Consider the following 27,266-nt stretch of genomic DNA (forward strand, 5'->3'; position numbering starts at 1 on the left):
TCTTATTCTTGAACTAGGGGCTTGAGAGAGTGTCCATAACTATCCATCCATCCATTCAATTCAATTCAATTCAATTCAATTCAATTCAATTCAATTCAATTCAATTCATTTTTATGTATATAGCGCCAAATCACAACAAAAGTCGCCTCAAGGCGCTTCATAGATACAGAGAAAAACCCAACAATCATATGACCCCCTATGAGCAAGCACTTTGGCGACAGTGGGAAGGAAAAACTCCCTTTTAACAGGAAGAAACCTCCGGCAGAACCAGGCTCAGGGAGGGGCGGCCATCTGCTGCGACCGGTTGGGGTGAGAGAAGGAAGACAGGATAAAAGACATGCTGTGGAAGAGAGACAGAGGTTAATAACAGATATGATTCAATGCAGAGAGGTCTATTAATACATAGTGAGTGAGAAAGGTGATTGGAAAGGAAAAACTCAATGCATCATGGGAATCCCCCGGCAGCCTACGTCTATTGCAGCATAACTAAGGGAGGATTCAGGGTCACCTGGTCCAGCCCTAACTATATGCTTTAGCAAAAAGGAAAGTTTTAAGCCTAATCTTAAAAGTAGAGATAGTGTCTGTCTCCCGAATCCAAACTGGAAGCTGGTTCCACAGAAGAGGGGCCTGAAAACTGAAGGCGCTCCCTCCCATTCTACTTTTAAATACTCTAGGAACAACAAGTAGGCCTGCAGAGCGAGAGCAAAGTGCTCTAATAGGGTGATATGGTACTACAAGGTCATTAAGATAAGATGGGGCCTGATTATTTAAGATCTTGTATGTGAGGAGCAGGATTTTGAATTCAATTCTGGACTTAACAGGAAGCCAATGAAGGGAAGCCAAAACAGGAGAAATATGCTCTCTCTTTCTAGTCCCTGTCAGTACTCTTGCTGCAGCATTTTGGATTAGCTGAAGGCTTTTTAGTGAGTTTTTTGGACATCCTGATAATAATGAATTACAGTAGTCCAGCCTGGAAGTAATAAATGCATGAACTAGTTTTTCAGCGTCACTCTGAGACAGGATATTTCTAATTTTAGAGATGTTGCGCAAATGGAAGAACGCAGTCTTACATATTTGTTTAATATGTGCGTTGAAGGACATATCCTGGTCAAAAATGACTCCAAGGTTCCTCACAGCGTTACTGGAGGCCAAGGTAATGCCATTCAGAGTAAGAATCTGGTTAGATACCATATTTCTAAGCTTTTCAGGGCCAAGTACAATAACCTCAGTTTTATCTGAATTAAGAAGCAGAAAGTTAGCGGCCATCCAGGTCTTTATGTCTTTAAGACATTCCTGCAGTTTAACTAATTGGTGTGTGTTATCTGGCTTCATGGACAGATAGAGCTGGGTGTCATCTGCATAGCAGTGAAAATGTATGCTATGTCTTCTAATGATGCTGCCCAAGGGAAGCATGTATAATGTAAACAGAATTGGTCCTAGCACTGAACCCTGTGGAACTCCATAATTAACCTCAGTGTGTGAAGAGGACTCTCCATTTACATGCACAAATTGGAGTCTATTAGATAGATATGATACAAACCACTGCAGTGCAGTACTTGTAATACCTACAGCATGTTCTAATCGCTCTAATAGGATATTATGGTCGACAGTATCGAATGCTGCACTAAGGTCTAGCAGGACAAGCACAGAGATGAGTCCACTGTCAGAGGCCATAAGAAGATCATTTGTAACCTTCACTAAAGCTGTTTCTGTGCTGTGATGAGCTCTGAAACCTGACTGAAACTCTTCAAATAAACCATTCCTCTGCAGATGATCTGTTAGCTGTTTGACAACTACTCTTTCAAGGATTTTTGATATGAAATCCATCCATCCATCCATCCATCCATCCATCCATCCATCCATCCATCCATCCATCTTCTTCCACTTTATCCGGGGCCGGGTCGCGGGGGCGAGCCTAAGCAAAGAAGCCCAGACCTCCTTCTCCCCATCCACCTCCTCTAGCTTATCCGGGGGAACATCAAGGCGTTCCCAGGCCAGCCGAGAGATATAATCTCTCCAGCGTGTCCTGGGTCTGCCCTGGGGCCTCCTCCCGTTGGGACATGCCCGGAACACCTCACCCAGGAGGTGCTCAGGAGGCATCCTTGTCAGATGCCCAAACCACCTCAGCTGGCTCCTTTCGATGTGGAGGAGCAGCGGCTCTACTCTGAGCCCCTCCCGGATGGCTGAACTTCTCTAAGGGAGAGGCCATCCACCCATCGGAGGAAGCTCATTTCCGCCGCTTGTATCCGCGATCTCGTTCTTTCGGTCACTACCAACAGCTCATGGCCATAGGTGAGGGTAGGGACGTAGATCGACATAAAAATTATGAACAGAATCGGTGACAAAGGGCAGCCCTGGCGGAGCCCATCACCCACCCGGAATGAGTCCGACTTATTGCCGGCAAAGCGAACCAAGCTCTTGCAATGGTTGTATAGGGATCGAATGGCCTGTAACAATGGGCCAGACACCCCATACTCCCATAGCACCTCCCACAGGACACCCCGAGGGACACGGTCGAATGCCTTCTCCAAGTCCACAAAACACATGTAGACTGGTTGGGCAAACTCCCATGTGCCCTCAAGTATCCTTGAGAGGATAAAGAGCATGTCCAGTGTTCCGTGACCAGGACGAAAACCGCATTGTTCCTTCTGTATCTGAGGTTCGACTAGTGGATGAACTCCCCTTTCCAGCACCCTGGCATAGACTTTCCCAGGGAGGCTGAGGAGTGTGATCCCCCTGTAGTTGGAACACACCCTACAGTCCCTCTTCTTAAAGATGGGGACCACCACCCCAGTCTGCCAGTCCAGGGGTACTGCCCCTGATCTCCACGCAACATTGTAGAGGCGTGTCAACCAGGACAGCCCTATAACGTCCAGAGCTTTCAGGAACTCGGGGCGGACCTCATCCACACCAGGGGCTCTGCCACCAAGGAGTTGTTTAACTGTCTCAGTGACCTCGCCCCCGGAAATTGGCGGGTCATCCCCCTCATCCCCAGACTCTGCTTCCTCCTCGGAAGACGTGTCAGTGGGATTAAGGAGGTCCTCGAAATATTCCTTCCACCGCCTGACAATTTTCTCAGTCGAAGTCAGCAGCGCTCCGCCAGCACTATACACAGTGCAGGTAGAGCGCCACTTTCCCCTCCTGAGACGCCTGACGGTTTGCCAGAATCTCTTTGAGGCAGTCCGAAAGTCTTTTTCCATGGCCTCTCCGAACTCCTCCCACACCCGAGTTTTTGCTTCAGCCACTGCCCGAGCCGCATTCAGCTTGGCCTGTCGGTACCTGTCAGCTGCCTCCGAAGTCCTACAGGTTAACCAAGCCCGATAGGACTTCTTCTTCAGCCTGGTGGCTCCCTTCACCTCTGGTGTCCACCATTTGGTTCGGGGGTTACCACAACGACAGGCACCAACCACCTTGCAGCTCAATGCAGCAGCTTCGGCAATGGAGATGCTGAACATGGTCCGTTTGGACTCAATGTCCCCAGTCTCCCTCAGAATGCCGTTGAAGCTCTGCCGGAGGTGTGCGTTGAAGATCTCACGGACTGGGGCCTCTGCTAGGCGTTCCCAGCACACCCTCACTACGCGTTTAGGTGCACTGGGTCTGTCCAGCGTCCTCCCCCGCCACCTGATCCAACTCAACTGACAGCTCAGCCCCTCTCTTTACACGAGTGTCCAGAACATATGGTCGCAGGTCTGGTGATACAACCCCCCCCCCCCCCCCCCCCCAAAACAAAACAACAACAACAACAAAACTGCCAAGAGCTATATCTCACACACTACAGGCCTCAGTTACCATGTTAAATGTTAAAGTTAATGACACTACAATTAGAAAAAGCCTGAACAATTATGAGGAACTTGGTAGAGAAAAGAACATGGTAGTGCTTCAGTTTACAAAGTTACCTCTGAATAAACTACAAAACTTCTGAAGTGATCTCCTTGGACAGATGAGACCAAAGTGTTTGGCTTTGTTGTTGTTTGTTTGATGTTTGACCATAATACACAGTTCTTGGAAAACCAAACAAACATGAGCATAAAGAACAACTTTCGAGTACGGTGGCGGAGGCGTGATGGTTTGGACTAGGTTTGCAGCATTAAGTCAGCCATGAACTTCTCTGTGTACTAAAGTGTTCTAGCACCAAATGTGACAGATAAAACTGGGTTAGACAGAAGAATATTCCCAAGCATGGCTGCAGGTCTAAAACACAATGGCTGAAAAATATAAGAATTAAGGCGCTGCAGTGGCCCAGTCAAAGAGGCAAGACTTTAAGAGAGCTGTGTATAAATGAATGAAGCAACACTGTAAAGAAGAGTGCAATAAAATCCCCCCACAATGATGTGAGAGACTGTTAAAGTCATACAGAAAATAGTTACTTCAAGTTAAAGATGTAGAAGCTGTTGAATCATGGAGTGAACTTAGTTTTTCAGTTTACTTTTATATTAAGCCAAACATATACATGCCCTGGTAGAATATTAAGCCACATCAATTGAAACTAGCATAATAAGCATTGGCTCATGTATTATAGAAGGAGTTTAAAACAAAGAGTATTTAGAAAGCTGTGGTTGAACATTTACATACGGTGATGTACGTCAGTGAGGTCTTGAGCAGGTAACAGTTGCAGGACTTGTCTGAATAATGATTACATATAACAGACAAACACTTAAAGATTCAGACATCTCAGACCTGGAGAAACAAGTTGAGCCAGGAAATCTCATGCTAGTGTCGTGCGTTTACTGGAATGGTCTGGGTGTTTATTTCTTACTATCGTGAAATAAACACTTTATAAACACAGAAATATTGACTAAAGATATCTTAACAGCTAAACAACGGGACAAAAGCAGACTGTGTAGTGGAATGGGACAATTACTTACTAAGTGCAAACAATGACCTTTTCTAACTGTAACTGACATTTTTCATTGTTACGCCTGTTTTGTGATATTTTTAGGCTATAGAAATAAAGCAGATTAAATGAATTTAAAATAGTTTATTTAAATTCATTTCTACTGCAGAAGTTTTAAAGTTTACTTAGTTATCTGTAGCTGTAAGACTCATGTCATTATCACGAGTCGTGCATTTGTAACATGCTTTCCAGTGTCTGTGTCTTCAACAACAGTTTGAGCAACAGGCCACCATGACTGAGATGCCTGCAGTGATAATGAGTCCTGGTAAATGTTCTTAAGTACTGCAACCACAAAATAAACAAAGTTAATATAATTCACTCTTGTTAAGCGCTTAACAAGAGACAAGGAGTTTGAGGCAAGGAGTTTGCATAATTTTCTAATAAAGCCCGCATATCTAATTTTAAACTGGATGTTTAACTAGCATCTGGGAAACTGTAAAGTTTTGCTTGCTCATTTGCTCATTTTCAGGTCAAACACTCATTTAACAGCGAAACCTATTGTCTGAAAAATGCCCCTAAAGCAATATTTATCTTGACACATGTACTGCACGCAGCAGTGAATTTTACTTTAAAAGGTCGCAAGAGGTTCAGTTCATTATAATGAAAGGGAAGTTGTAAACTTATGACATCTGCTGGCTGTGTGGATTCCATATTAGGAGACTCTGAGTGTGCCATACATCCAGTTGAGTGACAAAATACAAAACAGACTCCATTCTGAATGATCAGTTCAACTGACAGTAGCATCAAGCTTTAAACAAAGGGGCATGGGGCTGAAATAAAATTCAAGCACCAACTTGTGGCTTTTATTGTTAAACAGCAGGACTTCACAAGCACACTAATCCCTCAGGAAACAACTGCTTTCCCTTCATACTCTACCTGTTTCACGTATCTGGAATACATAACACCAAACAAAATATGATACAAAGAATAAATATTTACACAAACATGGATTCATATAGATATTAAAATCATATAAAACCTTTAAATGTTTACAGATAATAGAATTAGTTTGACTGAAGTGCCCTAACCAGTCACGCTGGTTTGCCCCAGGGGCACTTCAGCAGGTGATTAAACTCCTTTTCCTCTTTTGTCTCATGCTCCATTGAAGAGGCAAGCAGGAAGAGTTGAGTACTGATAGTATGTACAATAACTGAACGCATGTAGTTTATATAATTATAGACTGAAAATTAATTATGATCAGTCATCAGTGTTTATGATCAATATTTTCACTTAAATAATTCTCCAAAATATCCCCTAAACTCAAATGGTTCCCCCAAAAATCAGCGTGGGTCGATTTTCATTTAGCTCACAATATCAACCATTCATGAACTCACAAACATGCAGCAGGTAAAGGAACCCCTGGTTTCAATACGTGCTCCAGCACATGTACATTTTGTGAAGCCAGGACCAATTTGTACTGAAGACGTGCTGGAAATGGCCCCAGCAGCCTTGGGCTTCTGTCTGCCATTAATATAGAAGAAACCATTTGGGTCCATCACTATGATGGTGTAAGACTGTCATTCCTGCTGATAACCTATCTAATACTGATAATTAATCATGACCATTTATGCCATCTGAACGACTGCATATGGGACTGTTCACTAGCTGACTGAGAAATCTTATTTTTGTGAATCTTTGGACTGTCTTTATGTTTTGCACAAATTAAAGTTCCATTGGCCGATTTTACTCCATCCACTTTTATGGGACTTGCCAAAATGTAGTTGTGTTATATGTAGTGCTGACGTAGGACAGTTTTCCAATTTCATTGTACTATTGTACTATGTATTTCCCTAATTTCCTTCGGGATTAATAAAGTATTCTGATTCTGATGACTGTGCAATGACAATAAAGAGTTATCTTATCTTATCTTATCTTATCTTATCTTATCTTATCTAACCAGAAAAAGAAGGTAAACCATACAAAAGAGATGAAATCTGCTGGATATAAGAATGTTTTAGCCTCTAGGAAATCCCTGCATTATAGATTTAATTTCTGTATTAACTGGCAGTTACCACACCACCATGTCATCATTTATTGGCTCATAGATAACCTTTTGTGTGTGTCTTTTTTATACTCAAGGTTTCTGTAGGTGCACCGTGACGCTGCATCAAGATAGATAGTGTCACTTGATGGCTTCCAAGAGCTATGAGCAATTTAGATGAATAATGTGTCCATTCTTGCATCTTGTGGATAGGGTTAAAAAAACAAAGTCATTTTTATGATATGTTCATTTGAGAAACAATGAGCTTAGTTAGTTGATGTGGTGAAACCTATGCCTGAATACTTAGAAACAAATTCTGTTAAACATATCTGGGTGGAGATTAAGGATGAAAATTTACCGGTATACGAATACAAGTGTAACACAACCTGTTCTGACATTTTCTATTACCCACTCCTATATGAGTTAGCTTTTTTTTTTTTTAGCTTTTTTTTTTTTTTTTTTTTAGCTTTTTCTTGTAATTTTTCTCTTTTTTGTTATCATTCCTGACTTCTTTTCCTCAATACTGAGATATGAAATGATCTCATTTTACCTTCTTGGTCAGACTAGCAGTAGCAGTCACCAAGTAAAACAGAACCACCTCTGAGCCAGGACATTAGTAATGCATTAAAGAAAAGCCATGTCCAAAGTTGTTTTGTTTGACCTACTCTTTATTAGGTACACCTTGCTACTACTGTGTTGGATGCCTCTGACCATCAGAGCTGCCTTGATTTTTCTTAGCACCAATTCAACAAGGTAGTGGAAAAATTCCTTTGAGATCAAAAATTTTATGTTGTTTACACCATTTTCTGACTCTACCGCCTGAATCTCACAGTAGAAATCAAGTCTCTTTTTCCAATCTTCTATTGTCCAGTTTTGGTGAGCCTGCAGCCACAGTTTCCACTTCTTAGCTGAGTCGCACCTGGTGTGGTGTTTTGCTGCTGTGGCCCATCTTCTGTACGTTGTGTGCACTTCTGCATACTCTTGCTGTAACAATTGGTTATTTGAGTTACTGCTGCCTCCAACAGCGATTCAACTGTGTACCTAATAAAGTGGCTACAAGTTTATATTTAATTTATGGGCTTATATGGAATGGACCAGGAGTCTGGCTCTGGCATAAAGCACTTACCTAGTCTCGTGGACTTCTCAGAGCACCTTATACTACGCATCACATTTGCAGATTCAACACACAATATTAGTTTGGTCACTTTAAGCACTCACCTTTCTCACATTCACACCTACAGCCAATTTCAAGCCATGAGGTGACCTCAACCTCAACAATCGCTACAGAGACACCAATAAAAATAAAACCAAAGATCTCTACATCCCTCCCAAGATTCATGCATGATACAGTCAAACCAAACGTTACATTCAAACAGCACAGAAAAGGAACAACAACAACATAGAAAACAATTTCCCATGTTTTTAACCTTTTGTACCTGCCATCCACAGGATTTGGAAAACACAGATTAAATTGATTAATTCAAATGAGGAGAAAGGGTTTCATCAATAAAGAGGACAGGTAACATTTAGAGGGCATAACAAATGATGCAAAGTAAACTAGCTGAAGGTCTTAGTTAAGAACTGTTGCAGCTTTTCATTTAAATTTTCACTAATGATTGTGTTATTTCAGTATGTGTATGTGTACCCAGAAGTTGTACTCATAAAAAGCTGGAAGAGATCTCCTCAAAATTTTAGGCTTTTCCCCTTCATAACGGACCTCAAATTGATGAAATTATGATCAGTGGATTCGAAAAATGCTTCTGGAAACTGAATCCAAGTTATTGAATCACGTTTTCACACTAGTAAGTACTGTGATTGTGCTCTTTGGGCTTTTGTTTAATCACATGTGACAAATGGCTAGTTAAAACACAGTGGAAGCCAACAAATTATCATTTACACATGCAATCATTTATTCTCAATATGGCTCAAGGAAATTAATTATGTTAAGACTTTTTATTATCAATATTTTTGTTTAGGAGAGCCACTTTGTTGCTTTAATTTGAAACAATTAGACCCAGTTGTGACCCTAAAGTGGATAAGCAGAATAAAATGGATCAGTAGATATAGAACTTGCCTCACTAATCTGGTTCAATTTATATTTTTAAGCAGAAGTGGATGAAAATATACAATGAAGTGGAAAGAAAATCGATGTAGTCGATATTTAGAAAAGAAACACAGAAACTTTGCCCCTTTCCTCGTTGGTTTGTCTTTTGTCTTCTTTATTTTTATTTTGAACTTCCTGTTGATCTTCAACAAGCAAATGTGACTCAAAAACAAAGACAAAACCTTTTTTTTCAGGTCTTCTTTTTATTTATACATTTACAACACACCAGATGACAAATCTGCATGAACTCTCTCAACACTGTATCCACTAAAGACAGACATAAAACCAGTTTTTCATTAGTTTTTTTTTTTTTGTTGTTGTTGTTTTTTAATGTTCTCCCTGTAAAGGTGCAGATGTCCCTCATTTATCAGTGGATCAACTTATAAATGTGTCTTTTACAATTTCCACTCTTTTTCCTATTCCACAGTGTTCCTACTTGCTGTAGTTTGCTTCTTAGTATACTGCAGTGGTTAGTGAAGCATCAAACACAATGTAAGTGAAGTCATTTTTAGGACTAAATAATGTTAATTCAAAACATCATATAAGTCAGTTGTGTAGCTTGCATGTGGTACGTTTGGTGAACTTCTGATTAGTTTTAGAAACACAGAAACAAAAAAAAAATCGTCAAACTTTTCTTTCCTTTGACGCCGTCACTACCCATTGCTGTTAAATCTTTGGCCACATGGTGGCAGCAAATGCTAATGTTGGTTGTTATGTTGCCTTTATTCCGAGCAAAGTTAAGATGGAGATAGTGCTGCAAAGGAGAAGAATGACTAATCACGTGATTTCTGCTGCTGTCTTATTGAACGAACCAGTGAATGACAGTGATTATTTAAGAAATAAACTTGCCTCAGAGTGTATGAAAAATCACATTGATGTTTAAATCAGTTAAAGTAAACATTCTTCAGTTAATGGCATATAAAATGTGTCTTTGCCTGCATGGCTTGGACCCTGTCCTCCCAGGCTGTGATGGCTCACTCCGATTGCAGATTCATTCCCTTCTGTTTATTGAAGCTAAACATACAACTTAACTAAAGCACAATAATAAAACCCACACAGACATCAGTAGAAGCACAGCACACATTAATAAATATACTGATCTGAATATTATAGAGAATAAAGATCTTCTGCTACCCCCCTCCCCTCCCCTTCAGAGTGATATTTATGTTAAGCTTCAGTCCAGTTCACTGAGTGAGAGATTTGACATGCCATCAAGCTATATGTTGTCGTGTTTATGATAAATCCTTTCCTGTTTTATTTTGTAATTATTGTTCTTTGTGTATTATTATTAACCCTTTAATAATTGTATGGTCCATTCTGGTCAACCTCATGTGTGTTGTATTAGTCACACTCAGTGTGTGCGTATACACTTGCAGTTGCTCATGTTCAAGTTGCCAGATTTTCGTGTTCAGTCAAGTCTTCCTGGAATTTTCTCGCATCCTTTGTGTTTAATTGTTGACTTCTGTGTGTGTGTGTGTGTGTGTGTGTGTGTGTGTGTAACCTTTTGGTCTGTTTTATGGACTTAGTCTTTTTCCTGTGCCCTCCTGGTTTAGTTTACTCTTGCTGACTGATCACACTTGTATGACCTCTGCCTGTCTGGATTACAGATTTGGGTTTTACTCGGCCTCTGTGTGTCCTCCCCCTGTTGAAGTCTTGTACATCGGCTTGTGCGGTTTACTCCACAACACCCTGTTTCATGTGCTCTTCATAGGTTGTGCATTTGAAGTGTAGGCCAGAGGTACATGTTAGGAGCTTTGAAATAAATGCAGTGAAGCGAAAAGTGCAATATTTCACTTTGACATGGAAGAAAAAAGGGATCTCAAAACTGAATATTTAACTGAAATATTTAAGCCCTCTCCATGTATTCTTTATTTGTATGCATCTCATCCTAAACTGTCTGATTAAAAAAATAATAATAAACTTCAGTTTATGAAACCCAAGCAATAACTGCTGAAGCAACAAAGCTTATCTAATAAAATATGTTAAAACAAAAAAGCACATATCCTCTTGGTTACCAAAACTCTAAAATATAGTATCAGCTATACAAACTGACACCCGGTAAATAGCATTTACCAATCAAATTAGGACTTTCCGGTAGCATGAAGTTTACCAAAAGATCTAACTAGTAGATCATAATGTCAAAAAAGGAGAGGTTAATAAATAAGTTTCTGCATCTCTGAGACTAATCAGATTAGAGACCCATCTTCAAATGCAGAAGCCTCGCAACAGCGGTGAGCCTTCCTAGTAGTGGCTGCCCTCTCAGGTTTTGCCAAACAGTACCTGGGTGACAGGAATTCCCAGAAGACCAGAGGAACTTCAGGCCTTTCTCTCATCAATAAAGTTCAATATTCTACTGTCTGAAAGACACTGGGCAAACATGGCCTCCATGGGAGTGTGCCAAAGTAAATCACTGCCAACCCAGAGGAAGATTAAGCTTCATCTGGATTTTGCTACAGCACACTTTAATATACCTAAGACCTTTTGAGAGAATGCTTAAGTGACTGGAAGACAGGTGATCATTAGAGCTGACAAACTAAATAGAGAATACAACAAAAGACCATTATACTTTCAGTCATGCATGGAGGTGGCAGAGTAATGCTGTGGGACAGCTTTGCAGCTTCAAGGTCGGGGGGCTTGCCACAATTGAGAGAAACATTAATTCCAGCGTCTGACAGAAAATCCTGAAGGAGAACATCAGGTCACCGGTCTGAGCTGGAGCTCAGGTTCAGATGCATTATGCAGCAAGACAAGTCATTCCTAAGATCTGACACAGTTTAGTAAGAGATACACACACAGACACACATACACAAAAAAATTGGGATGGGGTTCAATACCTTTTTCATGCCACTGTACCTGTTCATCCATATTCATCCTGACATAACACCTACTCCAAAATGTCAAAGTCAATTTCTGGAAGGAGATGGAAACCTGATACTGCAGACATGCTGTAGTAATAATGTCTGTGTAGATCCTGCCCATGGCAAAATCTCAGATGCGTTTTGGATCAAATCCAAAATTCTGCTAAGTTTTGTGGCCAAATATTTTAACTGTTTTGGTTTTTTTTGAATAATTCATGGAAACAGGACTAAATCCTGCCTTCCTCTAAAAAAGACAGATGAAAGGACTGAATATATTTACAATAGTTTCCACCGGTAATAACAACAAAAGGTCAGGTTTTGTAATTTTGTATGTCTAATGCAGGAATATTTTTCAAATTTCAAGACTGAGTCTCATTAACTGTTCCTCAAAACTCATCACTTTCCTTGTTTTCTGCATATTTTCTGCAGTATTGACAGATTTGTTATCACTCAACCAGTCACTGTACATTAACTCTGTGCCGTCAGTGTTTTCTGCGTATGCGTGCGAGTGAAATGAAAAAGAAAGACCCGAACCGTGTTGATTTTTATTTCAAAAGATGACCAGATGAAAAAACGAGAAAAATGATAACAACATAATTAACATTGAGTGGACATAACTGTTCCAAATGTACACTTTATTTTAAACAAAAGTACAAAAACAAACATCAGATATTTACAATACTTGCATGGCAATGTTCACTTTCTTTGGTCAATCTTCCAATCAGATGGTTTTACACAAGGTAGGCAACAAACAGCAGCTTGGAGGTCTGAGATTCTCACATGCTGAATATATTATTCAACCAGACACAGAGCAAACTACCGATGACTCAGAACTTAATGACATTTTTTGTAGAGTCTGCAAGCAATTTATCAGTGGTTTAAATCCGAGACATGAGTTATGTGACCATTATTGAATGCGCCTACCAGGATATTTTAGTCTTGTACAATATAAATAGCAAAAAGGAAAAGTAAAATCACATACGTCACAACTACATCCTGGCCTCGTTGCTTTTTCAAATTCATTAAATGCTCTTAAGGGACCAAAACCGTGACATGTACAGCTGCAGGTATTCCATCGTATTCTACACAAACTCGACATGAAACATGAACCCTAGTGCACATCACAAACTTAAGCTGTTACAGGTAGATTTTTAAAAGAAGGCAAACATATCGTAAAGGCTACTTTAAGACAAACATCCCGCTCACTGGGTGTCTTTGATTACAGAAGTATGCCACAGCTACAGAATGAACACTCGTACCTCAACACTGATGGAGCACAAACTCATAGAGGAGTTACATAAAAACAACCTTTTCCTTACTAGTATTTTTTTTAAAGAAAAGCATGAAAGTGAACTTTATGTTGCTTTCATGCAAAAACAAAAAACACGTGTGCAGCAAAACTACAGCCAATAAAAGAAGGTTTAAACTGTGCTATACATTCTCCCAATAATCTACCTGCTTGTGTCGTTAGGTGGCTACGCTGAATGTAAAGAACGTTGGCGAAAAGACGAGGCAAAATTAATTTTCTCCCCTGGTTACACACAATCAAATAATAATAATAATAATTAAAAAACACCTTTGTGAAACATCATGTCCTTGCTGATATACAACATCTAAAACTAATGCTAATACCCTTAGCCCTTTCAGGATTTTATCAATTTCTCAGCTTTTTTTATTTTTACCTGAATGAACAAACTGAAATAATGATAGAAGTGAATGGATTTATGACCTCAAAGTCAAAGGCAGAGGTTGTTTGAGTGTGATGAGGTGAAATAACAAAAAACAAAGCAGAAAAAAACCAAACTATGGCGGTAATGTCCCTTGGTCCCTGCTATGTCCCGAGGGCCGAAAAAGTCGAACACAGACTAACGCAGGCCTACACATCCTTACATCAAAGGCAACTGGTCTAGTAGTGATTTTGCATTTTCTCAGCTTTCCAATTTCCATTCTAACAAACATGAATCCTAATAGTAGACAGGTTTACACATGTATCAGTAGTGCAGACAGGCTATGTATATCACATACAGTATCCATTCTTTTTTTTTTCTTTTTCTTTTTTTTTTTTTAGGAATGGGAGGAGTGAGGGGTTGATGGGCTCGGGGAGATGTTTGGATATGCTTTTTTTGTTTGTTTTTAGTAAAATTCTCCCTGAAACCAAATCCAAACGGTCTTCATCCCAGTGTACACTCTTTCCCCCCCCCTCCCTCCCCAAAGACAGAGGTGAAGAGAAATGTGCAAAAGTTCCACGTTCTCACTGGAAGGGAAAGATTAAAAATGTCTTATTAATTTTTTTGTACAACTTTTATACGTCAAACTCTTTATGTGCATGGTGGAAATGTCTTGCTCTACCTTTCGCATCGCCGCTGTTTCTTTACACCTCAGCTTTTTGGCTGTTTTCCTCCACTTTCTCCTCCAGCTTTTTCTCCTCCTCGGAGGACCCGCACTCCTTCTCGCCGGTCTTCCAGCTTCCTTGCCTGTTTCGATTAAAACAGTCGTTTATTAACCGGTCCTTGCATGGTGATATGACGGTGTGACTGCTTACTACACGTGTGCAGAATAACTCACGGTATAAACTGCCCACTTAGGCTAAAGGGAAGCTATCCATCTACAGCTGCTGTGTACTTACACTATAGTTCACAATCAATCAAGAGCAAACTCCCTTAATTTGGCAAATGGAAGACTGATTAACAAGCAAGCAAAATGGAGCGCTGCCCAGGTACCCAAGCCCTTAATAGTCCTTAAAAGCCTACATTAACCGCAATGATTTTTTTATTTATTTTACCATGTATTTTAATTTGTTAATTCATTTGAAGGAACTGCCAAAAGTAAGATTAGAAGATCAATACTACTTGTATACAAGGTTAGAATAGGATGAATAGTGAAACGGCGAGTCTGGCTGTGTCCAAACTCTAGTTGTACAAAAATGCTCGACCACATCTCCTAATCTTTTAATTCAAGTGTTTATGTTCTACAGGTATATGAAACAGAGCACCTTTCCAATATGTCTTTATAAATATTTGTAAAGGAATTCAAGGAGCTTGTTATAAAGATCTCACTGACGTTTAGTGTGCTTATGTGATAGTATAACACAAGTTGCACCAACTTTGTGAAATTTCTTCCTCCTGGATATTCCACAATCATCTGCAAGTGTTATTATTGCAAAGTGGAAGCATTTAGAAACCACAGCTACTCAGTGCGGTCGCTGAGTGCTGAGGCGCCTGGTGCGTGAAAGCCGACAACGCTCTGGTGACTTGATAGTCTCAAACCTCGTCTGGCTTGTAAACTAAATTTCCACATTAGCCACTTGTTTCCGTCTCTTTGAGTGTTAATGTTAAGTCCAACTTTATATTTACTGCACAGATCTGAGAGCGACATCAGTTTTCTTGTAACTCTCAGCTATGGCTAAATTTACTCAAGTATACAGCTGAATAAATTACTGCTTCTATTAACTGGTCAAAATTGAATTTTGAGTTAATTGCTTTTATTTTAGTATCCTCATATGGTCCGTATCTCATATTTTAAAACAGAGCATTTAATCAAATCAAATATCCATTTGTTTATAAACTAAAAACCTCATGCCAAACAGTGTTATTCCAGCAGTAGTGAACTGCTTTTTGAATTATACATGTTGTTGGCAAGAGGAGTTCATATCAGAAGCTACATTAGGTATGCCTGTTCAGTTTCTTGTTAATACAAATATTTAATCAACCAATCACATGGCAGCAAGTCTATGTATTTAGGTATGTAGACACGGCTGCTGAAGTCCAAATCAGGCATCAGAATAGGGAAGGTGATTTAAAAGTGACTTTGCACGTGGCTCGGTTGTTGATGCCAGATGGTCTGATTTCACAAACTGCTGATCTGCTAAGGTTTTCCCAAATTTGAAAAAAAAAAAAAATCTCCAGTTATGTGCAGTTCTTTGAGCAAAAACGTCCTGGTGATGCCAGAGGTCAGAGGAAAACGGTCAGGCTACTTCAAGCTGATAAGAAGACAACAGTAACTCAAATAACCAGTTCTTACAACCAAGGCATGCAGGAGAGCATCTCTCAATTAACAAAATGCCTAATGTAGAAGCAGATGGGCAACAGCAGCAGGAGACCACGCTGGATGCCATTCCTGTCAGCTAAGATCAGGAACCTGAGGCTATAGTTTGTAAACTCTCACCAAAATTGGAAAACAACAACCCGATGATTGGAAAAAATGTTTCCTCCTCTGATGAGTCTCAATTCCTGCAGCGCCGTTCAGATGGTTACGGTCTGAATTTGGCATAAATAACACCAGAGCATGGATTCATCCTGCCCTGTTAAATGGCTCAGGCTGCTGGCGGAGGGTTAATGACGTGGGAGATATTTTTCTTGGCACACCTTGGCAGAAACTACATGGTGCTGTCATGTCGATATGGACTAAAATCTCAGAGGAATGTTTCCTGTTAAGAATTAAGGCAGTTCTGAAGGCAAAGGAGGGCATCCAGTACTATTAAGGTGTACCTAACAAGTCGTTATGCGCATAATTACTTTCTGCTACATGAATACTACATATACCTGCATGTAAAGTGCAGGTATGCAATGTTTTTGAATCTAAATAAAATATGTTTAACTGGAAATAGAAAAGGACGTTTTAGCAAATCAGAATAACCACGATGCATGAATATAGACACTGCCTAATTAATGAGGAGACCCAGATGGAGGTAAAATTGTGTCTACAAAGATGTTCATTTTATCTTGTTGGGTTACTGGTGAATTTTATGAACACTTTTATGTAGCAGCATTTGTTTAAATGTGCTTCTTACTTGGATTTCTTCGAGTAAACCCAGTATGCCAGTCCTATAACCAAAGTGGCGATGAGGAGACCCACTATAACACCAACCACCAATCTGGTTTGGTCGCTGTCTTCCGACTGATCTGTAAAGAAAGACAAAACAGAAATATCAGAGGCGTGAGTGTCATGTTTCTGTATGCTGCTCCAGTCTGGACAGAAAAAAAATACTCTGGTGTGCATTAAATGCATTGATGAATGGACACATCCGCACTGTGCATGATTATGACTCATTGATTTGAATGTTAATGGGAGCAGTCCCCACTTTAATCTCGTCAATGGGACTATGAACAATGTTGGCATCTTGTCAGGATGCTGGTAGCTCCATTCCTCCTACTGCTTCACAACTATATTTATTTAAAAGAAGCGCACTGTCTAAACATTGTTTTTTCTGCTCTACAGTCCAAGGTGACGCTAAAGATAAATATTTGATAAAGAGCCGTCTTTTAGTGAGCAACATTCGATTCCCCCATAGACTTTTGTCAACCCACTTTCTACTGTTTCTTTACAAGAAGGAAGACCGCGCCAACTTACCTTGTTTATCCATTCTCACCTCCTCAATTACTGAAATCAGATATGAAATAACATTAACGTCCAACCGAAATGAAGGGGGGGAAAAAAACAAAACAAAAAAGCAAGCTTGAAAAATTACTACTCTACATCTACTCGACTTTGCATGCAAGAGGTTCCAAGAGGGAACAGATTAAATCCAGCATCCCAACATACACCCACTGAGCGAGGGGGGGGAGAGAGAAAAGAACGATGTGGAAATGCCATCCCAAACACACAGGAATGAGGAGGCAAGAGAGAACAAATGGTGATATAAACACACTTGGATACCGTCAGACAAGAGTGTGGACTAAGTGCTAAGTGCATGCACTAATTACAGTTTGACAGTGATGGTGAGAGTAAAACGGCTGGACTTTAATAGACAACTACCACCAATACATAAAGTTCTTGAAAGACGTACTAGTGTTTGTGTATGTTTGATACATTGTGTATTTAACAGTGTTTTTTTTCCTGCTTACTCATCAGTGGACTATAAATGCTAAAATAACAACTGATTTTAACTAATTGCCCTTATGGCCACCAAGTTGGTGTGCAATAACGTGACTCCACACACGCTACAGACAATCCCAAACTGGGTGGATTTACCCTGGTGTACATACCTGCTACAATATTGTCGTTTTGTCAAAGCATGTAAACATGATGTCAAGTTAACATGCAGATGGAAAGAGTTAGTAAGAACAGTAGGAAAACACTTAGGAAGGCAGATTAGTGACTTCATGAAAGAAAAATGAAGCCGACACCAAATTATGACTTTGTACTTACAAGAGGACACATTTATAGCTCTGGAATCATTGCCAAGCCTATTGGTCACTGTACAGTGGACAGTTAGATTTGCAGAGGGCACAACTTTGATCTTGTGTGTAATCTTTCCATTGACGAAAGGACTTTCACCAAGCTGAGTAACGAGAGAGAGAGAGAGAGAGAAGAAACAAATGTTAATAGTTGCACATCTGATCCGGATGATTTGAAGAAGATTTGCACCATGAGGGGGCGATGTTGGACCAATAAGTGAGTCAGCCCTTGCATGACAAAGAAACAGCGTGTGTGCCTCTGGGATATAGACTCCTGAGTCTCAGAGGAAAACCCCAGACACAAAGACAAACTGCCAACACCCTTTGCACATCCTCCGCATATACAAAAGGATGTTGCATTCTTGTAAATACTTATTACTGATCCCGTATTCAAGTCTTCACATTTTTCTGAATGGGGGGCGGTGGGATTAAATTGCTGAAATGTGTTACTTTCAAAATGCATTTTTATTTCCTGACAGAGTTCTGTGTATTTTTTTTGGAGTAAATTAAAGATTTTGAGGTTCCTCTCGTGGTTAGACAATGACTGAAAGGGCTGAGAAGAACTGCAACCATCCTGCGCACACCCCCAGGTTTATGTGTAATTCACACCGCTTCACTGAGTGACTCTGCTATCAGTGCGCACACAGGTAGACTGTGGAAACAAAAGAAGAAGAAAAAACGAGGCTCCATTTAAAAAACAGACAATTTTTGTTCTCGTGACAGGCTGCTGGAAAATACTGTGTTTGAGCCTCGGGGAAAATGAAGAAATGTACTCTTTCGAAACACTGACCACAACAGCCTGGACCAGATAAGTTCACAAGTGTGACAGCTGGGGAAAATACTAACAGTGCAAACTGCCATGCACAAAACAGGGGGTATTCATTCACTGTGCAGCAAAAAGGGAAAAAGTAAAGAAAAGCAAGAGCTGTCTCTGGACAAAGACAATAGTAGGAGGCTTAAGCACACAGCCTCTGTTTAGCCACACCTTCACATTTCTGCTGTTGATACACTGAGGTTCGCTGTAAGACAAATGCCACTATGTTTTAAACCCATGCAACTCTATTAATGTTTTTATTCCATATTCACAACCATCTGCTCCCTATCAGGCTCTTAATGAAGCCGAAAGTGGACCTAAATTCTCCTTATAAACCATCTATTGGCTACTTTGTAGAGGACATTCAGACATTGTAATCTAAAGACGTCAATGAAATAGTTACTGCAGGACAAACCTGTTGCCATCTTATATAGGAGGACCACTGTGAGGATGAATTTCTATGACAACCAGTATTGATTCACCAACAAAGGAGTAATGCTTTCAAGGGAAAATGGAACAGAAACACTCAAAGCATTCTGAATGATTTTATATGGCTTGAAAACCTCACTGCAGTCTCAAGAGTGTCTCGAGGTGGAGGAGGGCGGGGTGTGGAGGTCATTTGTTAAAGCCGATACCCATCTTGTTATTTTAACAAATAAATTGCTACACCCAACTGCGACTGAAAACAGGCGCGTTAACAAGCACATGGGGGGGAAACTTTTTCCGTAAGTGCCACTGAGAAATCGCCTTGTCATGACTGGTTTCCAACTACCATGGATGACAATGATGATGAATTCTGTTGTCCTGTGACTGAAATTAGACGTCACCCTGTAGCAGTTTCATATACAGGTACAGATACAATAGTCATCTTCACTGCTGTTATTACTGTGGTTATCTACTAATTGGAAGGTTGGCGGTTCGATCCCTGGCTGGCCCTGGCCAAGTATCCTTGGGCAAAATACTAACCCCAAGTTGCTCTCTGATGCATCCATCCATGTGAATGTTTAATAGAAAAGCACTTTGAGTACTCAGGTTGAGTAGAAAAGCGCTATATAAGAACTCATCCACTTGACCGATTTCAGTATTAAAATTATAATCTCATGATAAATTAAACAAACAAAACAAGTTGATGTTTTTGGGGAGAATAGTCTGTACAGGCATTTAAATTAGCTTTTCTTATATGGTAGTTTTATTATTTGTGGTGGAGTTCACCATGGATGTGATTCTGACAGGCACCCACTTTTAGACTCAAAAGTAATTGAACAATTGAACGATGAGCAGTTTCACAGCCAAATGAGACCCATTCCCTTGTTATTCCATGACAAATTAAGCAGACGAAAGATCTGGGGATGATTCCGAGTGTTGCATTTCCTAAGTTTCCCCTGGCAGTCTCTAAATGCGGTCCAAAGAGATGAAAAAAACCCCAAAACATACCTATCAGAGTGATAGCAAAAACTTTACAAGTGGCAAACTCAACAGTCGGCTACATTCTTAAAACAAGAAGGAATCATAGATTCCTTCTCAGAAGCTCAGAAGATAACTAAAGTGGATGAATGCAAAGTCTTTCCTTGTTTAAAAAAAGCTTTCTCAACTTCATAACCAAGTCAAGAACACTCTCAAGAATGACTTGTAGCCACCCAACAAGCAAAATGTTTGGTTTTCTACTAAAACGAAGCCCTGAATTTGCAATGTGCTGACAGCAGCTATGCTCGCACTGTGTAAAAACAAACACATCTCGCTCACGACCCTGGTGTAGATTCCATAAACAAGTTTACCTTGAGTACCAGAAGGTACATTGATATTTTCACCATTTCACAAGATTTGATTTTGTTAACGGTATACATCGATCCCGAAGGACCTGCTTTTAGCTGTGTTCAAATTCACAGAATCTTGTGAAGCCTCTGAGATGTATGTCATCACCATCCACAGAGCAATCTTCGCCATAACAGAAGCAATAACTGCCTGCATTTATCTTGGGGAAAAAAAACACTTGTAGTTTGTTCTGATGGGACAATAAACTGAAGACTTCACACAACTGTAAGCGTGGCGCTAATGCATGTTTTCTAATAATACAGTATTTTTCCTTTCATGGCTCTTTAAGTCTGACACAGTTTTTTTTCTGAGGATTTTCTTTTGTGCCAGCACTAGGGATGGGTATCGAAAACCGGTTGGAAGTGTTTGCCATTTTTGCAAACGATTCCCTTATCGATTCCAGTCGCCCCGAATGACGTCACCACGAATATGCAAAAGCATTTGCTCACAAAACACACGATGACCTTAAATGAATGTCGTGATTTTAATTCCGCTCCGGACTCGTGAATCTCAACCCAGCAGCAGCGGTAACGTTTGCACGTCCTCTCCCCTTAATGCGGCAGGTAAATAATCAACTAACAGTGCATATTATGTTAGCGCGATCTGCCTTATTACAAAACCTGCCATTACTGTGCATTTAGGTGACCATGATGAGAGAGACAGAGTCTGGCTGGCTCAGATGCTGGCAGTTCTCGCTGCAGTCTACCGGTAGCGTCTCCTTTCAGGCCAGGATAGACGAATGTCACCGAGCAGTGACTACGTTTGTGGTAAAAGGCTTTGCCACAGCAGATGATTTTCGGTAAGTGAATGAGTTTAATTGTAGGCAGGGACATTACTAGATATTCTTGTGTAATTGCTACAGAATAATTTATGTTATACTTTGTTATTGCTACAGAAGAATATTTATTTTATCATTTTACATTTACAATTTTTTTTCCTGGGGACCCTGTGACACCCCATTGGCTGTGGATCTCTTAAGATCTCACTGCTGGGTTTGTAAGGCCATGTTACTCCTAAATTTCTATCTTGTTCAAAGAGAAGATATAAAACAAAGTTCTAAGCTAATCGACCTTAGCGTTCTCCTTTTTTAAAAAGAATCAATAAGAGAATCGATTAAGAATCGAATCGTTAAACAGAATCGAAAATGGAATCGGAATCGTGAAAATCTTATCAATACCCATCCCTCGCCAGCACAGGAGGAGCGAACACATAAAACAAATCTTTTATGTACTGTTAGGAAGAATTCATGGATATGACCTTCAGAAACTGCAACAATTATCCAAGGATAAATTTCCTGCAATTCTGATAATAGGTAAACTTCCAAGCACGTAAAGGGTACATACCACGGTGCCATTAATGCTCCAGGAAACAGCTGGCTTTGGAGAGCCTTCAGCCTCACAAGTCAAGACTTTATGTTGGCCGTCATTACTGCGATTTTTGAACAGGCTCTTTACAACTGCAGGACCTGTAAGGGAACACGTGTTATAAAGCTCGATTTATCGTGGTTTAATCCAATCCACCGGCACATCTAAATATGACTGAGGAAAGGAATTTCTTAGAGAAATCATTTTATATTCGCTGTCCTGCCAACAGTTAGATGAGAAGATGAATACCACTCTCATGTCCCTATGAGTCTAGAGTCATTAGCCATTTGGCTGAAGACTAGAAGTAAAGAAAATCAGCGAGCCAGTCCAAAGGAAAATAATCCCACTAGTGCCTCCAAAAATCAGCAATTAGCATGCTCTGTCTTGTTTATTTTTCAAAATTTGTACAGAAAATAAAGTGTAAAAACAAGATGTAGCTGCGAGTAACCATCTGGAGTCTGATTAAACTGTTAAAATAACTTTTTTAACCACTGATTTTTATATGAATTAAAAAACAACAACGCATATTTAATTAATGCGTTAGCTTTAAGCTGATAGTTTTTACCCTTAGACAAAGTCAGGCTGTTCCATCCATTCTTAAACTTCACAAACTGCCTGTTGGCTGCATACCTTAACTAACTTCAAATATGAGACAGAGTGGTACCAGTTTTCTCTCCCTGCATAAGACTTTTCTTCAAACCCTTACCTTCGACAGTAAGATCAAAAGAAGCTGTCCGGGTGATGTGTCCAACTGTCACCGTCCACTCATAGCGACCAGAGTCCGAGTAACCGAGCTTGGTAAAGTTGGGCTGTTTGCCCAGTTTAGCATTATTCTGAAATAAATCCAAGAGAATATCGGCGCTGTCAATAACAAGCACAAACCCCAATGATTGGAGCTTTGTTATATAAAAGATCGCTTCTACCTTTGTCCAGGAGACCTCTGCCTTTCCGGAAGAATCAATCTGAAGACTCAGATTCAAGGCTTCGCCAGCGCGCTTGACAATATTCCCAGAGGGGCTTAAATTGATGTCTAGGTCTGAAAAGAGGAGAGGATGGCAGAAAGATGGTTCAGAGGCCTGTTAAGGGTCAAAACATTTCTGTTGTTAACCATATAACTCTGCACTTGGCTCACAGCCCTGCAGATGCAGCTTATTAGAAGCAGTGCGGCTGACACAACAATTTCCCCCCAAATCAGAAGAAGACAGTCTTGCAAAGAGAGATATTAGGACTTTCATAATAAATAAGACTGCAGGGAGAAAAGAAAATTATTTGGATACAGATGCAGATGTGTGGAGTAAAATTGCAGTAATTTCTACTTCTAGAGAAATTATTATTTTTGTCTTCTTACAGGTGACGGTGATGTTCCTGGTCGCTTCCATGGACGTGTCATCAGTTAGGGAGCATTTGTATTCACCGGTGGCGTCGCGTGAGACATTCGCGATGGTGTAGGTATCCGTGTTTTCCACGGTCACCAGCTCCCCCTGCAAAAACAGTGAAAACAGCAGCATTTCATTTACGTTGCTGAGGATAAAAGACTGAATAAATACATTTTAGATGAAGTAAGCACTAGTTTGGATGAACAGAAGGAATTTCAAAGCTTTTAATGAGATACCTTAAGGTGAAAGTTAAAGCTGGTAGGAGCTGGGTTACCATCTGCCACACACTTCAAAGTCAAGTTGTCTCCCTCTTTAAGCTCTTTCTGAGGACTGACCTCAAGCATGATGTTCTCCGTGGAGTCTGTGCAGAAAACAGGAGCAAGAAAGTCAGAGGGGCGAGGGTGGAGGGTGTAACAAGTGGAGCGTGCTCCCCAACCAGCTGAATGCAATGGGGACTGCACTCATCCACTGTGTCAGCACGCTACAGAGAACTCTAACTTTGTGCCTCACTATTGGTTATGACCAACTTCAAAATGCAGCAGAGGAGGTGGTTGAATTGCAGTCATAATCTGAGGCACTCAACCAAACAATCCTTTCAAAGCTCAATGTTTCTGCTCCATCTAAGGCAAACTCTTTCAAGAATTTCTTGAAAGAAAATGTTCCAGCACTGATAAGTTCTACTCTGGGCCGTGTTGAGCAGGCAACTTCAATATTTAATGCTGCACTCGGTATAAATCTCAGAATCCACACCTCATTTTTCAACTTTCACCATCAAAAGGTGCCGTTACCCGTGTCTGTCTCGACTGGAAGTGAGAGAATTATAGAAAAAAAAATGTTAATGCACTCGCAAAAACCACAGGCACCGTCTGATTACAGTTGTAAAACGTCTCTTGGTCTTCTCGTGGATCACGAGCTGCTGCTGTGTTACACGTGTGATGTGCAAGAAGCTTGACTTCAATTAAAAAGGGAAACTTTTATTCTCTTTCACTCCATTTTGAAATTCTTGTCATGCCATATTAAATAAGCTGTTTTCTCACCAAAAAGCAACATTTCATCAACAGCAAAGTTTCATCGACGGAAACATACTTTAATTATTGATGTTTAGAAAAGAAAACAGCATCACTGATTCATTTGTGTCAATACTTAAAAAATGTGAATAAAAAATGTTTGTAATTCTCATCGCGGTGGAGGAAACACAGACGTCAGTGAGGAGAATCTTAAACGAAACAACCTGAAATAAAACCGTGTAGCCAGAGAGAGAAAAAACGCCCAGTTCTATGTCCTCTTTAAAACTTTATATACATTCACACAGCACCTTCTTCCTTCAAGTTTGCACCAAATCACAGTACTGCATAAAGGTCCACCTTTCTTTGTGTTCTGCTAGAAAAATGGCAAATAAGGGCAGCGATTTATTAAAACTTGCAAAACTGAATAGAAAAGCAGTACTTAGGCCAAAAACAGAGTTTGTACAATACTAATGAGCTTAAAAGTCACCAATTGCTACGGCCACCTTTATTCTTCAACATAGCCTGAAATCTCAAGGTAAGCTTTCTTCTAATTTCTTTAAATAGTCTTCAGGAATAGCTCATGAATGACATTCAAAGGTCTTCTTTGGATGTTGGCTGCCTTTTGTTCCGTTCTCTGTCAAGATGATCCAACACTGCTTCAATGATGTTGAAGTCCGGAGAATCTGGGGAGGCCAATCCATGATGGATAGTGTGTGTTTTTCTATCCAGGTATGGTTTTACTGCATTGGCAGTGTGTTTGAGATCCACTGTGTTTTACAGATGGCTCCTGACCTTCTCTGTACACACTGACAATGATTTGAACCAAACATTTTAAATCGCTTCATTAGATCTTTTGCCGCTGATTTCGGTTTTCTTCTTTAATTTGGCACACCTCAGCTTTATCTCTCTGTTTCCCTTCCTTGAGAATGACTTGACCGAAGAGCCAGACATCTGTTTGGTCTCACATACTTGCCTGTTTCTTAAAGGCATGACTTTCATACACTGTTCATCTGCTATAGATGGTTTTTTTATGCCTGTTACCTCTCATTTTTGGCTGCCACTTGTCCACTTTCCTCAAATTTTTTTAGGACACACTGCACACCAAGCCATTATATACCAGGTTTCCAGCTAGTAGCTCTCTGGGTATTGCTCTGTTGGCACAATAATGTCATATTGTGTTATCTTTGGCATTTTTTGACTGAAAATGAGTGAACAAGCAACCCACTGCTTGTAATCAAAATACGGAATAATGGGGGGCAGCACGAGTCTGCACAGTACTGCATCCCAAATCTTTTTTCGCTGCTTACCTGTCTGGTCATAGCTGGTCATTAATTCCCAACCACAGCAGAGGGGAGAATTTTCATGGCTCTCCTTTCTTTGCATAGAGTGAAGGTCCTTGTTGTAAGTTAAGCTCCAGCATCTTGACTGTATATAGTTTGTGTTATAGTATATTGTGGATAATTCACAGAGTTTTAAGATGCATTATTATGTTGTGCCTTGGCTACAACAGCTTGCTACAAATATCTTTGCAACAGTTAGTTACAAATGAGGTGCTAAAACAATCCTCTGATACAGGCACATTGTATAGTGTTGTCCTGCTACAGGCAGTGGATTACTGAGACTTTCAAGCTGAAGTAGAATATTGTGGGTGTTTGAGTGGGTGTCGTTTTCAGGATATGGCATGTAGTTTAGACAGAGCGTAAACTTTCAGAGATTTCATGATGATCATCTTGCATTTTAAACCCTTTCTTTGAATTTACAGACAAAAAAATTAAATCAAAATAAAAGGTTTTAGACAAAGTACGCTCAACGACTCACAGGTAATAGTAAAGTTCATGGAAGAGGATTCCAGCGGTAGACCGTCAGCACGGCATTTGAACTTGGCGCCTGTGTCTTCCTTCATTGCAGAATACTCGAGTGTGGAGGTAGTGGTCGAGAGGCCGGTACTAGATTCTTCCACAACAGAAACTTTGATGGAAATCCCTAGACAGAAAACAAACAAGCACTGTCTGAAAACTCTAACAAGGAAAAAAATGTGCAATGACCAAAACACTGCACACAGTCATGAGCCGCGCCGTCATGAGAGTGCAGCAAAATTCATCACAGCAGAATAATTTACAGCAACTGTCCCTGTCAGAGAGAATAAAACCATCTGTGTATGCAATATTTATAAATGTCAAATATTTTTTTTAGAACTCAAAGACAACAAAAGGGATGGTGAACGCTCACCTTTCCCATCAGCCTCCAGAGGTTTATTGTTCTTGAACCATGTGATGTTTGCAGGAGGGTTGGCATCTTTTGCAACACAATTTCCAAGCTGCAAAGCAAAAAAAGGAAAAAAAAAGTGAGAAACAGGCAAGAAAAGCACTCAAAGGATGAATAAAAAAATGCATTTCATGACTATTTTTAAATGACCAAACATATGAGAAAATGAGCTTTTTGTTAATGCCACTCTGGTATTTGAGGACTAAACAGTTTTCCATGCAATAGACCATGAAATGCCTAAAGCATTTGTAAAGCCCCTCAAATCCTTTGGGTCTTTTAATTGTAGCACAAGCGAGATTTCTACTCTTTACTAATTCATGAGAATCACTTCAAAGAAGTCATTACTACAATAACAGGCACCATCTCTGTTAGGCCTCAAGATACGTTAGCTCAAGTAAGGGATTTCCCTTCATGACTCATTGCTTAAAATAATGTAGGCATTAAAATGTTTATCATTAAAAACTCCACCTTAGTAAGTCTTCCAATCTCTAGCTCCTCTGCTTCTCCAGAAATCTCCAACTTTGCCGGCAACTCTGTAGTTGAGGGGAAAAAAACAGTGTGAATGGAAAGGCTGGGTGTTGCTTGTGTCAGTCACAGCACTTGAACGAGGGCATT

General features: G+C 40.2%; 1 protein-coding gene across 3 annotated transcripts in view; it reads right to left on the minus strand.

Moving 5' to 3' along the window:
* Positions 1-12,451: 12,451 nt before the first annotated feature.
* The window catches only part of alcamb (activated leukocyte cell adhesion molecule b), a 59,932-nt gene continuing 45,117 nt past the window's right edge, over positions 12,452-27,266 (minus strand). For 2 of the 3 annotated variants that reach the window (XM_040009079.1, XM_040009078.1), the window contains 13 exons: positions 27,120-27,184; positions 26,616-26,703; positions 26,205-26,369; positions 23,616-23,740; positions 23,352-23,484; positions 22,927-23,039; positions 22,710-22,836; positions 21,983-22,104; positions 17,985-18,117; positions 17,187-17,216; positions 16,627-16,738; positions 14,187-14,311; positions 12,452-14,091 (listed from right to left, as the gene is read on the minus strand). In XM_040009079.1, coding sequence (XP_039865013.1) covers positions 14,209-14,311; positions 16,627-16,738; positions 17,187-17,216; positions 17,985-18,117; positions 21,983-22,104; positions 22,710-22,836; positions 22,927-23,039; positions 23,352-23,484; positions 23,616-23,740; positions 26,205-26,369; positions 26,616-26,703; positions 27,120-27,184 — 1,316 coding nt within the window. In that variant the 3' untranslated portion in view covers positions 12,452-14,091; positions 14,187-14,208. The remainder of the gene's footprint in view (positions 14,092-14,186; positions 14,312-16,626; positions 16,739-17,186; positions 17,217-17,984; positions 18,118-21,982; positions 22,105-22,709; positions 22,837-22,926; positions 23,040-23,351; positions 23,485-23,615; positions 23,741-26,204; positions 26,370-26,615; positions 26,704-27,119; positions 27,185-27,266) is intronic. The other variant, XM_040009080.1, reaches the window with a different exon arrangement.

Source organism: Simochromis diagramma, unplaced genomic scaffold, assembly GCF_900408965.1.
Source record: "Simochromis diagramma unplaced genomic scaffold, fSimDia1.1 OVJJ01000344.1, whole genome shotgun sequence".
Classification (NCBI taxonomy): Eukaryota; Metazoa; Chordata; class Actinopteri; order Cichliformes; family Cichlidae; genus Simochromis; species Simochromis diagramma.